Source organism: Trichogramma pretiosum, unplaced genomic scaffold (genome assembly GCF_000599845.2).
Source record: "Trichogramma pretiosum strain Unisexual culture from Peru unplaced genomic scaffold, Tpre_2.0 scaffold1, whole genome shotgun sequence".
In the NCBI taxonomy this organism is placed as follows: Eukaryota; Metazoa; Arthropoda; class Insecta; order Hymenoptera; family Trichogrammatidae; genus Trichogramma; species Trichogramma pretiosum.
In genome coordinates this window covers 547,102-560,441 of record NW_019641703.1, presented here as the reverse complement: position 1 = coordinate 560,441, position 13,340 = coordinate 547,102, and the positions used below count along the sequence as shown (strand labels likewise).

Below are 13,340 nucleotides of genomic sequence, written 5' to 3'. Positions count from 1 at the left end.
GGTATAAGTAGAACGTAACGCTGTTAATTCGACATTAAGTTTCACGAGTGACGACGATCAATAAGCAATATGGTGTCTAAACTCAGCCTCGTTCTCCTTGTCATCGGCCTGACCTACGTCACTGCTCAAAGCTGTAACAGAGAAAAAGGAGATACCCTTTTGGACACCGTATCATTCATAAACGTGAGTACAATGACTATTTGAGTCGTTAGCCTTTTTCGGAAAAAATTAAGCACTTTTTTGAAATTTCAATTGAATATTTTAAAAAAGAACTTAAATACCTGGAGAAACCCATTAGAAAAATATTCACTCAAAATTTGGGAAAACGCGTTAAGAAATCGTTTTTATAAGTAAGCTCAAGTAACGAACTGAAAGGATTAAATATAATTATTTTTTGCCATAGGTCATCGTCGGTGGACAGCCGAAACTTGACAGGAAGTATCCAGGCTACAAAATCACCTGCGTCAAGTGCAAGTCGCTCCTGAACGGAGTCGGCAAGATCCTGGGACTCGACGTGCTCAACGGCGGTTACGGTTGTAACTTTGTGCTCGCCCAGGTGGCCCTTCAGAATCTCCTCGGTCAGTGCTCGGTCTACGGTATCAAGGGCAAGCCCGTGTCCTGCAGCGACGATTAAACCGGACCCACCAACACGATAGCTCGTTCATTGTAGTGTTCAAATATTAGCTTTAATGTGATTAATTTCTTTCCGACGACACGTTCCTCTTATGTTAAATATAAAATGATTCATTATTAAAGTTATTCAAATAATCATCGAAAGTGTATATTTTTTGTGTGCAAACGATTGCCAATCGTTTTGTTCACGATGTTTATGTATAAGTTCTGTGCGCTCAATAAATAAGATATTTAGCTGAAAAATATTCTTCTCTAACAAAAAAATTATTCATTTACTCCGTCACATAAGTAAACATCAGAAGTCCATGATCAAATAATAATTGATTTCGACATTTTTTCAAAAGACCCAAAATCAAAGAAATCATAAATAAGTGCATGTATTTTTCAAATCGTTAACTAAATTTCAGAGAAATAGCCATTTTTTTAACGTAATATTTTATAATATTTGATAATTTCTCAACATATAAGCTTAAGATTTTCAAAACGGGTTATATTGAAACAAATATTGGCCATGAGTTCGTTTTAAATTGTCAAAACATTATTTTAATCTTAAAGAGTTATTGTTTATAATGAAGGTTAAGCGGAAAATCATCTGTTTCCATTTTCAGTGATAAGCTTTACCTGTGTATAAAAAGTTATGTAACAAGTGAAAATGTTTTATCTTCGAAATACCGAAGCCAGACTGCAAATGAAAATTTTTATCGTTGATTTTTAAAGTTCTTATTGGATATTTTTCTCAATAGAAATTTGTATGTCTATGACTTGATAAAATGAACTTATTCGCGTAACTATTAATAGAATGAGGAAATCCGCCCAATAATCAAATTTTCAATTCCGCTCTCACAAAATTTTGCTAAATATTTTTCTGATACTCAATGGTTCTCCGTAGATCATGAAATTAAAGGTATAGTCTGGATTGATGCTCGGCGTAACCATTAGTAATTTTTACTTATCATTCTTCAAAGACAATATTAAGAGACAATGTCAAAAACCAGTTTTGAAGATTTAAATTTTTTCTTGGCTTCAATGTCAATTTAATAATAGCAGTTTTTTTTTTTTAATAATAAAAATGTATGAAGGTCGATTAATAGGCAGAATAAAATATGAAATATGTTTTAAAATTTGAGTAACATTTATATTTGATTGTTCAAAATTAAAAAATTGGTTTTTCTAAGAGATCACAAATTAACAAAATATTACAACATGTTTTGAATCCTAATTTTTTATAAATTCTTTCCAACATCCATTGAACAACTCAGATATATGTCGTTCAATTTGAAGAGCATCTATTTGATTGGCCTTTGATACCATAAACCCGGCACGATCCCAAAAGATTTGTGATATTGATTTGAGCTAAAACGAAGTTGCAACCATATCCACCGTTGAGCACATCAAGACCCAATATTTTTCCAACTCCATTCAAGAGAGAAGAGCATCGAACGCAGGTGATGCGATAGCCAGGATACTTTTTGTCCAGTCTAGGTTTTCCAGCCACGATAATCTATGACAAATTCGAACAATACGTAGAGTTACGTACAGACACTTACTGAGGGGAAAAAATTGTACGGCTAATTAATACTTACACTGAGGAAAGGTAATGTGTCCAAAAGCTCATCCCCATTTTCGCGTCTGCAGGTACCACTTCCTCCACCGTTGTTACCACCATTATTACCGCCGTTATTACCGCCATTGTTTCCATTGTTACCACCATTATTACCTCCATTGTTTCCACCATTATTACCTCCATTGTTTCCACCATTATTGCCACCATTGTTGCCACCATTGTTGCCATTGTTACCACCATTGTTGCCTCCATTATTGCCACCATTATTGCCATCGTTGCCACCGTTGTTACCATTATTACCACCATTATTACCACCATTGTTACCGCCATTATTACCTCCGTTGTTGCCTCCGTTGTTGCCTCCGTTATTACCACCATTATCTCCACCATTGTTACCACCATTGTTACCTCCGTTATTACCTCCATTGTTTCCATCATTACCTCCGTTATTACCGCCATTGTTACCACCATTGTTACCTCCGTTATTACCGCCATTGTTACCACCAGTGTTACCACCATCATTACCTCCGTTTCCTCCTAAACCACCATTACCCCCAGTGCCTCCCCCGTTACCACCTCCTAATCCACCGTTATTACCTCCATTATTACCTCCATTGTTGCCTCCATTGTTGCCTCCATTATTACCTCCGGATCCTCCTCCATTTCCCCATAAGCCACCGTTGTTACCACCCGATCCTCCTCCGTTACCCCATAATCCACCACCGTTGTTCTCTTCGGATGAGTCCTTGCCGATGCCGTTAGCGCTGATGATCTGCGCAATCGAACTCGACGAGGATCCTTTGCCGCTTATAGCACTCAACGCGGACAGACCCGACAAACCCGATAATCCCGACGAACTTTTGCCTTTGTCCGACGAGTAGGCCAAGCCAACCACACATGCGAGCAACAACGCGTGCAAAATTCTCGACATTTTTTTTCCGATTTTCCCGATATTACTCGGTGAAAGGCACTGATCATTTGGATTTTCAATCGGTCGGTTTTATATACCCTTTTCATTATCCCCGGTCAATCCTCTTTTGATAAAAAAAAAAAAATTGTGGGTTGAGCGATAAGAGTAGAAAATAATATTGACCTTGACGAAGTCCGCGTTAATTTCTTTGTTTGAATTTTCGATCGTATAACAATTGAGTCTATTACTTCATTAAAAATTTTAGTTTTCCTGGCTTATTTAACGTCAATTCGTGCACCACGAATTTGATTGATATATGGTATTAAAATATTATCAAAAAAACGTAACTATATATTTTAATTCGATAGCGTACGTGCAATTTTTCAGAAAATCGCTTTCCTCGTATCGTTATTTTATCATTATTTTCTTTATGATACCCGAGGAACACGTTATGCGTTATGCAATGCTATGAATAAAAAAAAAGATAATTGGAAAATCAACATCTTTCTGGATTAAGTTCTAATTATATACCTAAATATTTATTTAAACGCATAAACAAATAGAGTGACCGTTAGAAGACGGTCAAACCACTTGTGCTGACGCATGCCGCACGCCGCGCGCGAACGCGATCTACGCGAGAGTGCAACTAATGAAACAGAAAAAAAACACGGCGAGTAAGTTACTTTGCGAATAGAGCATAGAAATCGTAATTTAAACGTATCTATTTGACCTAGATAAGGCAGTGTTACACCGTAAAGACTGTATCATTACGAGTAAGTAGTTTTGTTTATCAATTTCGTGAAATTACCTACGACTCGACTAGTCGCGTGATATTCGCACACACTCAAGTTTAGCGCCAATTTCTTCGCACACATGGGGCAGGGTTGGCACGTCGCGAACTTTTCGGTAATGCTACTATACATGACTGCGACCGCGTTTGGACTGTTGTAGGTTAAACACTGTGCTACGAGACAAAAATCAAACTGTCGCTTTAACGAAGAAATTTTAATTTATATTTAAAATATATAAGTAAGGTACTTGACCCAGCTGACATTTAATCTATTAAAAACGGTATTAAATAGGTGAATAATTGTGAAAAACGTTGGAAAAAAAATCCGGTCGTTCGTTTTGACTTCGGATTAAATTTTAGTGTAACCACGCGGATAATTGTGATTGTAATAGTCGGTTTTGATTTGTTCAAGGTAGTGAAAAACAATGGCCGGTAAAAGACAAGCCAGTAGTGATCTCAATGCTGATAATTGGGACCACGAAGAAGAGAGGGAGGAGGCCGGAGTTTTCAAAAAAGCTCCAGAAGAAGTCTTGAAGCAAAGAGTCGTGAGAACGGCTAAGCGTAGAATCACAAATACTGGAGGAAGCGTAAGGATTGTTTTATTTATAAGATTAAATTACTAATTATTAGTTGAACAAGATGATTTCAACAACTCCTTTTTTTCTTTCCAGGAATCTGCTAAAAGTGCATTCAGCTCTTTCTCTGGATTTAATGCAGCACCAGCTCCTACTCCTGCGGCTAATTCACTTTTTAGTTTCTTAGCAAAAACAAATACTGAAAGTACTACTACACCCTCTGTTACACCCACGTTTAGCACAAATAAACTAGCACCAACTACTAATGGATCTTCAAAGGTTACTGAGAATGGATCAACTGTTTCACCATCAATCACTACACCGCTCACAAATTCATTTACACCCAAAGACTCAAAATCAACTGAGGCTGAGACACAAGAAGGCACATCATCCAAAAAATCTCCACGGTATTACGCAAAGTTGAAGGGTCTTAATCAAAGTGTTACAAAATGGATTAACCAACATGTCGATGCTAATCCTGTATGCATCCTGACTCCCATCTTTAAAGATTATGAAAAGTATTTGAAGGAAATAACAGAAAACTATGGTAAAGAAACTTCAGAAGAAAAGAAGCCAGAAATCAAACTTGAATCGAAGCCTCAAGAAAAGCCACAACCTAGTTTGTCAGATACACCAAAATTCAATTTTGGAAGCACAGCCTCCAAATCAACTGAATCAACTTCAACTGAAAAATTAGCTTTTGGTGGTGCTAATCCAAAATCCATATTTTCTTCTGATAATAAATCTGAAAATAAGAGTCCATTTGGTTCAAATGTAGGTTTTAGTATGGATAAAAGTCCTTTTATGAAATCTCCTTCAAGTGCTGAAAATAAAAAAGAGGGTGGCGCAACAAGCAGCGATGAGAAAACCGCAAGTACTTTTTCACAATCTAGTACTTTAAGTACTACACCTTCAGCAACTTTTAGTTTTGGACAAAGTAGCACAATGTCGTCGAGTACAGGATCTGCAGGTTTCAGTTTTGGAGGGTAAGTACACTTTTTGATGTAATAACTCAGATCTTCAAAACTTTTGTACTATTTAACTGTACTGATTTTAGTGGAAAACCATTTTCTTTTGGAGCTGCTGCAGTAAAACCAGTTGAATCAGAAGAAAAGAAAGAAAACAATGAAGAAGAAGATGATGAACCACCAAAACCAGATTTCAAACAAATCACTGAAGAAGGATCAATTTACGATCAGAAGTAAGTCATATTCTATATATAAAAATAACTTGATTTAGTACATCAAAACAATTATATCCCAAGTTGCTTAATTCCAACCTTATCTGATCCAAAAAAATGTCTTTATTTTTTCTGTTCAAAATAGATATTTGACAAAATCCTTTTTAATTTTCAGATGCAAAGTGTTTGTTAAGAAAGATGGAAATTATAGCGATCGAGGTGTAGGTACACTATTTCTGAAGCCAGCTCCAAATGATAAAATGCAGCTTATAGTTCGAGCAACAAATTCATTAGGAAATTTACTTCTAAATACTCTTTTAACTGAGAGTATACCTATCAAGCGATTGAATAAAACAAACATCATGCTTGTTTGTTTACCACTTCCAACATCTGAACCACCACCAGTTGCCACGTTGCTGAGGGTAAAAACTTCAGAAGATGCAGATGCTTTATTTGAAGCTCTTGAGAAACATAAGAAATAAAGATTTTGGACAATGATGACATGGATTCACTTCGAAGGTTAATTGTGTCCAAAAGTCTTGTAAAAGAAAAACATAATTGCAGTCAAACGTTTTGTGTGAGAATGTATCTAATGCGTCCCTGGTTAAAGAATGTAATTGTAATTGTGTGTGATCTATTGAATGTGATTTAGCCACATATTGTGACAGCGTTCCAAGAGAAAATCGGTTATTTACCGTTTTTTTTCTTTTAGAAGTGATTTTTTGTATTTTAAAATTTTAGAAATATTTATTTTCTATAAGTAGATATGAAATGAATTTTTGAATAAATGCCAGATCAATTCTGTTGCATTAATTGTGAAATAATATTTGGATAGCAGTGGAGCATTTTTATCATAAAACGTTTAACTATTCCAGATCATAATCATCAGTTTTCAATACCAGTTGAGAAAATAAATTTATACATCAATTTTAAATATGCAACTGAAGGATATGATCTAATGTATGTACATAATAAATCAATGATCAAAAATCAAATCATTAACTAATTGTTAATGTAAAAACTACATTTCTAATTATTAACTAGATATTGAGAAAATAATAAAGACCACTTTTTTGATAATATTATTTTATTTACAGTAATAATTTTTCATTTGACCTTAATATTTAAGAATAAAAATTAACTGAAGCGAAAGTAATTCTGATATTAAAAGATTTTAAATAAATTTAAATATTTTGACTTTACACATTCACGCAATAATACAACGTTAATTAACAAATATATCGTTATGTTATATTATACACATTCAATTTTAAGTATACTGAATACACTCGATAAAAGCGATATTTCTCATTTTCTCTTCCTTGTTTCTTACACCACAATTCCCTAATTCAACATACACATTCATACTGTATGAGAGACTCCATTAACTTTTACTTCAGTAATAGGTAATACTAATTTTTATGAATTGATTAGAAATGATGTTGAACATCATTAAAATGTGCTTTTTGAAGCTTTTCTAATTTTTCAAATAAATAAATATTTGTAATAAGAATATGATAAATATTTCTAAATATTCCTAAATATTTCTTTGCTCTCTAAAAGATTTGATAGCTTTTATTTTTAGCAACTGATATATACTTAAAAATTTAGGGTAATAAATATATAATTTCAATTAATATATTCATTGCGTAAGTTGATTTGCAACTTAAGCAAACTTTGATCTGTATGTACAAAAAAACCTTAAATATACAAATGGATTGCCTAAACTTCTGCATAAATGTTCTAAATTTTTTCAAAAATAACATTATTCCAATAATATCCACAAAGAATGAAGCTAAAAATATATCTTCATGCAAAAAGAGAATATTGAGCGTTCATTCTTTTAAATACTACTTTCGAATGTTCAGCTTATTAGATTTTTTGAGTCATGAATGGTGTTAAAACGCCAACTTGTCCTAGACCCAACTGAATGTGCTGCATATGTATTTCAACGTTGTTTTGAAAAACTTGTTTATTGCTTGGTGAAAGTTTAGCTTTGATTTGTTCCATAGTTCCTTGTAACACTTTTAGTTCGTAAGCATTTTTGTCGGAATCAGATAAACACTGAAAGTACAAAAAGTTCGATTAGGAATCAATGCTCTATGATTTTCTTTCTTGTGAAATTCTACACTTACTTTAACTTGTAGCATTAATGCTGTCAAATCGATAACGAGTTGTTGCAAGCTTGTTTGAGGACTTTCATTGACCATATTATTTTTAGCAACCATTTCAGATGCTTCATGTCTACATTTTTCTCTTAAATGTGAAGGAGCTAACATTGCAGCTACACTTGATTCTGGAGCTATTTCTCTGCACATATCTTGTATCTCATTTAGTAATTCTTGCAAATCAGTATTCATTCTTTCCAACTCCACAACAATACTGCAATTTAAAAAAAGAAACACATAATATTAAAATATTTTCATACAATATGTCATTTTTTTCCAATTTGAAACATGATGCTTACCCAGCATATTTTCTTTCAAAATCTGAAGGTAAATTTTCTCCAACAGATTTTTTTCTTTCAGCTTCACTATTCAAATCTTTCAAATGTTTGATTTTAATTTTTTTTATAGCTATAATTTTTCCTACTTTTACCATATTTTCTAACAATTTTACTGGATAGCTGTTGTTAGCTTCTCCTGCATGCATTTTCTTTGTAATTGTGGCATTTGATATTAACGGGTCGTTATGAAGTCGTGGAGATCCCATTTTCATAGCATAAGCTGATGAATTAGCAAATTGCTGAACACTACGAGGTCTGAACTTATGTGAGATTGATGATCTACTAATTGTTTCTGGAGGATCATTAGACTATAAAAAGAAAAAATGAAAAATAAATTAAATAAAAGTTCAAACTTATTGATTAGAAGATGCTTGAAAAAAAAAAAAAAAATACTTACAAGAACTTCATAGTCAGGTACACTGTGTGTTCCTAATCCAGCTCTATCAAATGTAATTCTATATGTATTATTACTTGTGTCTACTGCGTCAATTACACCAGTGAAAAGTCCATCTTGTGGTTTTCTGAGTCTAGCAGTAACCTTAGTTCCTATTACCAATTGTAAGGGAATTTCACTTGGTAAATCTTTCAAAATCATAGAGTCAGCTGTTTTTCGCTGCTGAATCAATCGAATTTTTTGTCTTTTTTTATCTAATTCTTTTCTTTCTTCTTCAAAGAAAGCTTGTGAACACCTTCGAGGTTTACCCATCATACGCCTCACTTGACCCCACTCAGTTCGAGTTAATTTATGAGTCTTCAATTGTGGAAAGGACTCGTTCAAACATATTAGAAAATCATTGTCGCCCTCAAAAAGTGTTCTGAATATTTGGAAAAAGGTATTAGTAAAAAAGCAATGTTTATGTGTTTAGATAGTATAATTCATTGAAAAATACTTACTTATCAATGTTACTGTAAAACCATTCGTAGCAGACCCATTTATGTGCTTTAGGTAATTTTAAAAGATTTCGTAATCTCATACCAATCTTTTGCCCAATTTTTCTATCTGGTGATGAAGGTTGTAGAGGGTGTCTTTTTTCAAAAGTTGTAGGTAATACAATTTTGATTGGTTTTGTCACAGGCGTTGAAGGTGTTGACACTGATTTTTTTTGGTTGGACAATCGGGTATGTCTTTTAAGTGGAGATGGACGAACCTGTTTTTTTGGTGATGGTTTAACAGGCGTTGTATCTGGATCTTTCTTGACTCTATAGAAAAATTAAAAATTTTTTACACTTGTGTCTTTTTAATTAATTAAATTTGGAGTAAAATTTGTAAAATAATATTACCTATGATGAGGATGATTTACCAAAGCATCATCATAGAACAGTCTGTTCTTTTTTCTTATTCTAGCAGGCATACCTCTAGCATTTAAAACTTGCTTAGGTTGCTGAGCAGGTTTAGGTTTAGGTGGTGGTTCCGTGCCAACTCTTTGCAAGCCCAATGCAGCTGGTCCAAAAACTTGCATGGCATCATGTTCCTCTTCCTCTACTTGAGAATCAACGGAATCATTCATGTTGTTATCATCAACATCCATGCTGTCATCTTCCAGCAACTCCTTTTTGATACTTTCCACAGGCATTTTTCCGTTTTTGACAACTGATTCCTCAGTTTCGTCTGTAAAAAAAAAAAAAATACCGTTAGTTAAATTCAATAAACTTCCAAAAAATACTCATTGCATAAACATTTTAGCACACAACTAAAACCCTACATCAACATAAATAATACTAAGAAACATATCTTTCAAAATAAATGTTAAAAATATCAGTGGTTTGTATCGACTTAACATTATTTGTTTTGATTCTTTTGTATTTTACTTTAAAAAAGGGCTAGAAGGCAAGGTATAATTGGATTTAATAAGAAGTCTTAAATATATTTCCATTTTTTTAACATGAAAATTTATAAGTAATAAAAATAATTAAAACAAAGATTTGAATACGTTCAGTTATATTCAATAAATTATTAAAATAAAATTGAAATATTTATGTTATATACAAAATAAAAGTGAAGCTTCTTAATTATTGCTTATTATTCAACAGAATAACTTAATCATTTTCAAGAGGTAAAATGTTTAGATAATGACTCAATTAGAATTGGTTCTTAAATAAAAGATTATATGCACAAAATTTAATTTTAGATCTTTTTTTACGACCTATTCTATATCTCCTTAAATAGATTTAAAATTTAGACTCAGCAATTCAAATGTCACACAACAGCTGATTCATAACCTCAAAAAGCGTTATATTTAAAAAATGAAACTACTGAAATTTGAATGAAATATTATTTTGTACAAAAAAAACATAAGTGATTATCGAATTCAAGATTGAACTGGAAAATCAATAACATTTTAAACAATTTTTAGGTGACAAACATCTGAGAAGTATTAAAATATTGATTTTTCCATCCAAGAAATTAGTATAGTAAGTAATGTAAATTTCTTTTGAAATAAATTTCTTTTTTGTTGTAAGTAATAAGAACTCTTAACAAAACTAAATTTAATAAAAATAATTCGCAAGCCCGATTGCAATATTTTCAAAGTACTTTTTAAATGACTTTACAGAGAAATAGCCTTGAAATACTACCAAATGAGCATATTTCAAATTCATGCAGCAAAATCATTCAAATTCTTAAACCAATCCCACTTGCACACTGGTTAACAATAATTACGATAAAACCATTAAATAACAGGAAATGATATCAACGACAGCACAAACATTACGAAACAAATCAATAGTATACAACCTCACGTAAAATATGAGCAGCAGTTTTTAAAAACTATCGACCTGACTGAAAAAGTCATGCACGCGTATGCGACACAGAAGAAAATAACATCAACACTATATCAACGTAACAACTACTAAGAATAGTCTACAATCGCAAGAGAGAATACAGTTTTTAATTAATGATGAAAGAAAGTTTAAAAACGTCACTTTTATTGCGTCTGTAGCTGTTTTTTAATCGACCGAGCATCCTTCCTTAGGTAAATTAATTTTCTTTCTTTCTATCTTCGAATTTCAAAGTTCTCTTAAAATTGAATATGTCGTCGAAGAGGCGGACGGAGACGAGAGAATATATTTCGATTCCTTCGCTCTCTTTTATTTCTTTGAACTTATATTGCGTTCTTTACTCACAGTCGAAAGGCGAATAGGACCAGCAGAAGTCTCCGTTTTTGTTCAAACGATGCGATCTGTATCGATAGGTGCAACAAAGCGTGAATAAATATTTCCCAATTAAAAACTCGCTGCGATGCAGTTTGAATTACGTCGGATATGGGAACGAGTCGAACATAACCAAGAGTGCACAGCTTTTGTAGGGGCTCGCGAGATCGCGCGCCGTCTATGATTCGGAAAATTCGTAATTGAATACCATCGTTCGCGATTCAAACTCCACGGTACGATATATAATTACCCAGATAAAAAAAATGCTCGCACACGGATCGTTGCTCGAAGCTGTACTGTAATACTGCAGCTTCGTATTTGCACAAATGCGAATGAGGCGCGAAAACAGCTTGACCCGCAGAGAGCTCCGTATATAAGCAGTGTCACGAATGATATACACTGGCTAATGTATATCATCTAATAAATACACGCACGTAAACACGTAGACTGCTAAAATTTACCCACACTATCAATGACATACGTTTGAATATTCTCTCGACTTACTTGTCACGATACTCAATTTTCCACCGTGCACCTTCTTATCCAGCAAAAACAAACTTTACGATATAGTTTTTACAAACGAATCGTGGTTGCCAAAGTCAAAAAACGAGATCGATATAGGACTTTGTGTTTAGCAATCATCGATTGTCATCGACTTCGAATCCTCAGCTATATCGAGGAGCGACGATCGTTCCATGGCTGTATAATAACACGCAGACAGTGGCCCGCTGCCGAGGCAGAGTTTTGAAAATTTGAACTTGGAAATTGTAGAGCGAAATTCAAATGGCGTTCGTTCGGAATCATATAGGGGGGGTCCTCGTGCTGCTGCTGCTGCGTCGCGAAATTGCTCGCTCGAAAACTTCGACTCGTGACTCGCGCAAAAACTCGCGATTCGCTCGACTCTCGGCGAGGATATTTCGGCAGCCGGTTAACGGTTAATCGCGGCGTAAATGAATATTATTTGAAATACGAACACTTACTTTCAATTGACTGGTCGGCCATGTTGCTCGGCGATGGGTTGCTTTATAGTAGTAGTAGTAGTATTGTAAGTTGGTGTGTATCTCCATGCAGCGCGGCGCTGGCTTTCGTTGTATATGCTACCTATATAATAATGCAATGTGCTCATGCGCGCGGCAGTGCGACCTTAGGCCGATAAGCGTGTACGAAAGCAAGGTATAGCGTGTGCGTATAAGATTCGGAATCGGCGGCGTCGGGCTGGCAGCAATTGAATTTTTCAAACTCCACGCGCAGGCGCCAAGCCGACCACAGCGACTGACGACGCTACGCCATGGGCTGCTGCTGCTCGATGATAGCGTCGGCTGTTTATTATGATACAACGCCACGATCTTTTTGACAGATGGGATGCGTAATATTCGCGAATGAGCGACGCAGCTTTGAGTCTCGATTTTTAAGTCATTGCAATCGATGCAATTTTTGGGGAACCCGTGGGTGTGCAGCTCGTGCAGTTTTGTGTATTAAAGTATAAACGTAATACGCAATGGTTTTGTATGTAAACAAACATTGGCGTGCGCGTCCATTTGAAATGACGCGACGCAAGCGACGCAAGGCCTTTACGGGTCAGTCGACGCGGTAAATTCAAAAATTCAAATCATTACTATCGATGTTACTTACATTTTTGCGTTTAGTTCTTCACTGACTCTTCTTTCGTATATTGCTTAATCGTGCTTTTCAAAATGCACGAAATTGACTACCTGCACCATTGAGAGTTTATATTTATTCTTACATTATTGACAGTTCTCGATCGACAAAGGAAGCGAAAGCCGATCTCAGCATGCTCGTTCGTGTGATTTTTTTGATGATCGTATTGCGCGCGGTGAGCGGCATCAGCGCACCGTGGAAAAAAAGTCGAAACAACGACGACGCCGACGATGATTTGAAAATATTCAAGTACTGCCGCGAAAGGGACGAAACTTCACCGGACAAGGAAGGCTCGAGCGATTATAAACTCGCCGAAGCCGAGGTCAATTCGACGCTCATTCTTTACTGCAGTTACTGGTAAGCTCGGTAAATA

At 34.7% G+C, this 13,340-nt stretch overlaps 2 protein-coding genes across 14 annotated transcripts; one reads left to right on the top strand and one right to left on the bottom strand.

Moving 5' to 3' along the window:
- The first annotated feature begins 3,809 nt into the window (after positions 1–3,809).
- Positions 3,810–6,954, top strand: LOC106656185 (nuclear pore complex protein Nup50). 5 transcript variants are annotated; one of them, XM_014376932.2, is made up of 5 exons: positions 3,810–3,880; positions 4,310–4,484; positions 4,569–5,458; positions 5,530–5,673; positions 5,828–6,954. In XM_014376932.2, the coding sequence occupies exons 2-5, from the start codon at positions 4,323–4,325 to the stop codon at positions 6,132–6,134; spliced, it is 1,503 nt and encodes a 500-aa protein (XP_014232418.1). In that variant the 5' UTR covers positions 3,810–3,880; positions 4,310–4,322; the 3' UTR covers positions 6,135–6,954. The 5 variants fall into 5 exon arrangements, with proteins under 5 accessions (XP_014232418.1, XP_014232396.1, XP_014232387.1 ...); XM_014376910.1 differs by lacking the exon at positions 3,810–3,880 and adding an exon at positions 3,993–4,141 and having other exon boundaries at positions 4,314–4,484; XM_014376901.1 differs by lacking the exon at positions 3,810–3,880 and adding an exon at positions 3,993–4,189.
- A 335-nt stretch (positions 6,955–7,289) lies between these two features.
- LOC106656129 (protein lin-9 homolog) lies at positions 7,290–12,510 on the bottom strand. Of its 9 annotated transcripts, none has more exons than XM_014376843.2 (8): positions 12,289–12,509; positions 11,081–11,337; positions 9,440–9,767; positions 9,053–9,358; positions 8,556–8,973; positions 8,120–8,466; positions 7,788–8,034; positions 7,290–7,716 (listed from the first exon to the last, which is right to left on the bottom strand). In XM_014376843.2, exons 2-8 carry the CDS (start codon positions 11,118–11,120, stop codon positions 7,525–7,527), a joined length of 1,878 nt encoding a protein of 625 aa, XP_014232329.1. In that variant the 5' UTR covers positions 11,121–11,337; positions 12,289–12,509; the 3' UTR covers positions 7,290–7,524. The 9 variants fall into 9 exon arrangements, with proteins under 9 accessions (XP_014232329.1, XP_014232321.1, XP_014232304.1 ...); XM_014376835.2 differs by lacking the exon at positions 12,289–12,509 and adding an exon at positions 11,813–12,117; XM_014376818.1 differs by lacking the exon at positions 12,289–12,509 and adding an exon at positions 11,559–11,740 and having other exon boundaries at positions 11,282–11,337.
- Positions 12,511–13,340: the final 830 nt, after the last annotated feature.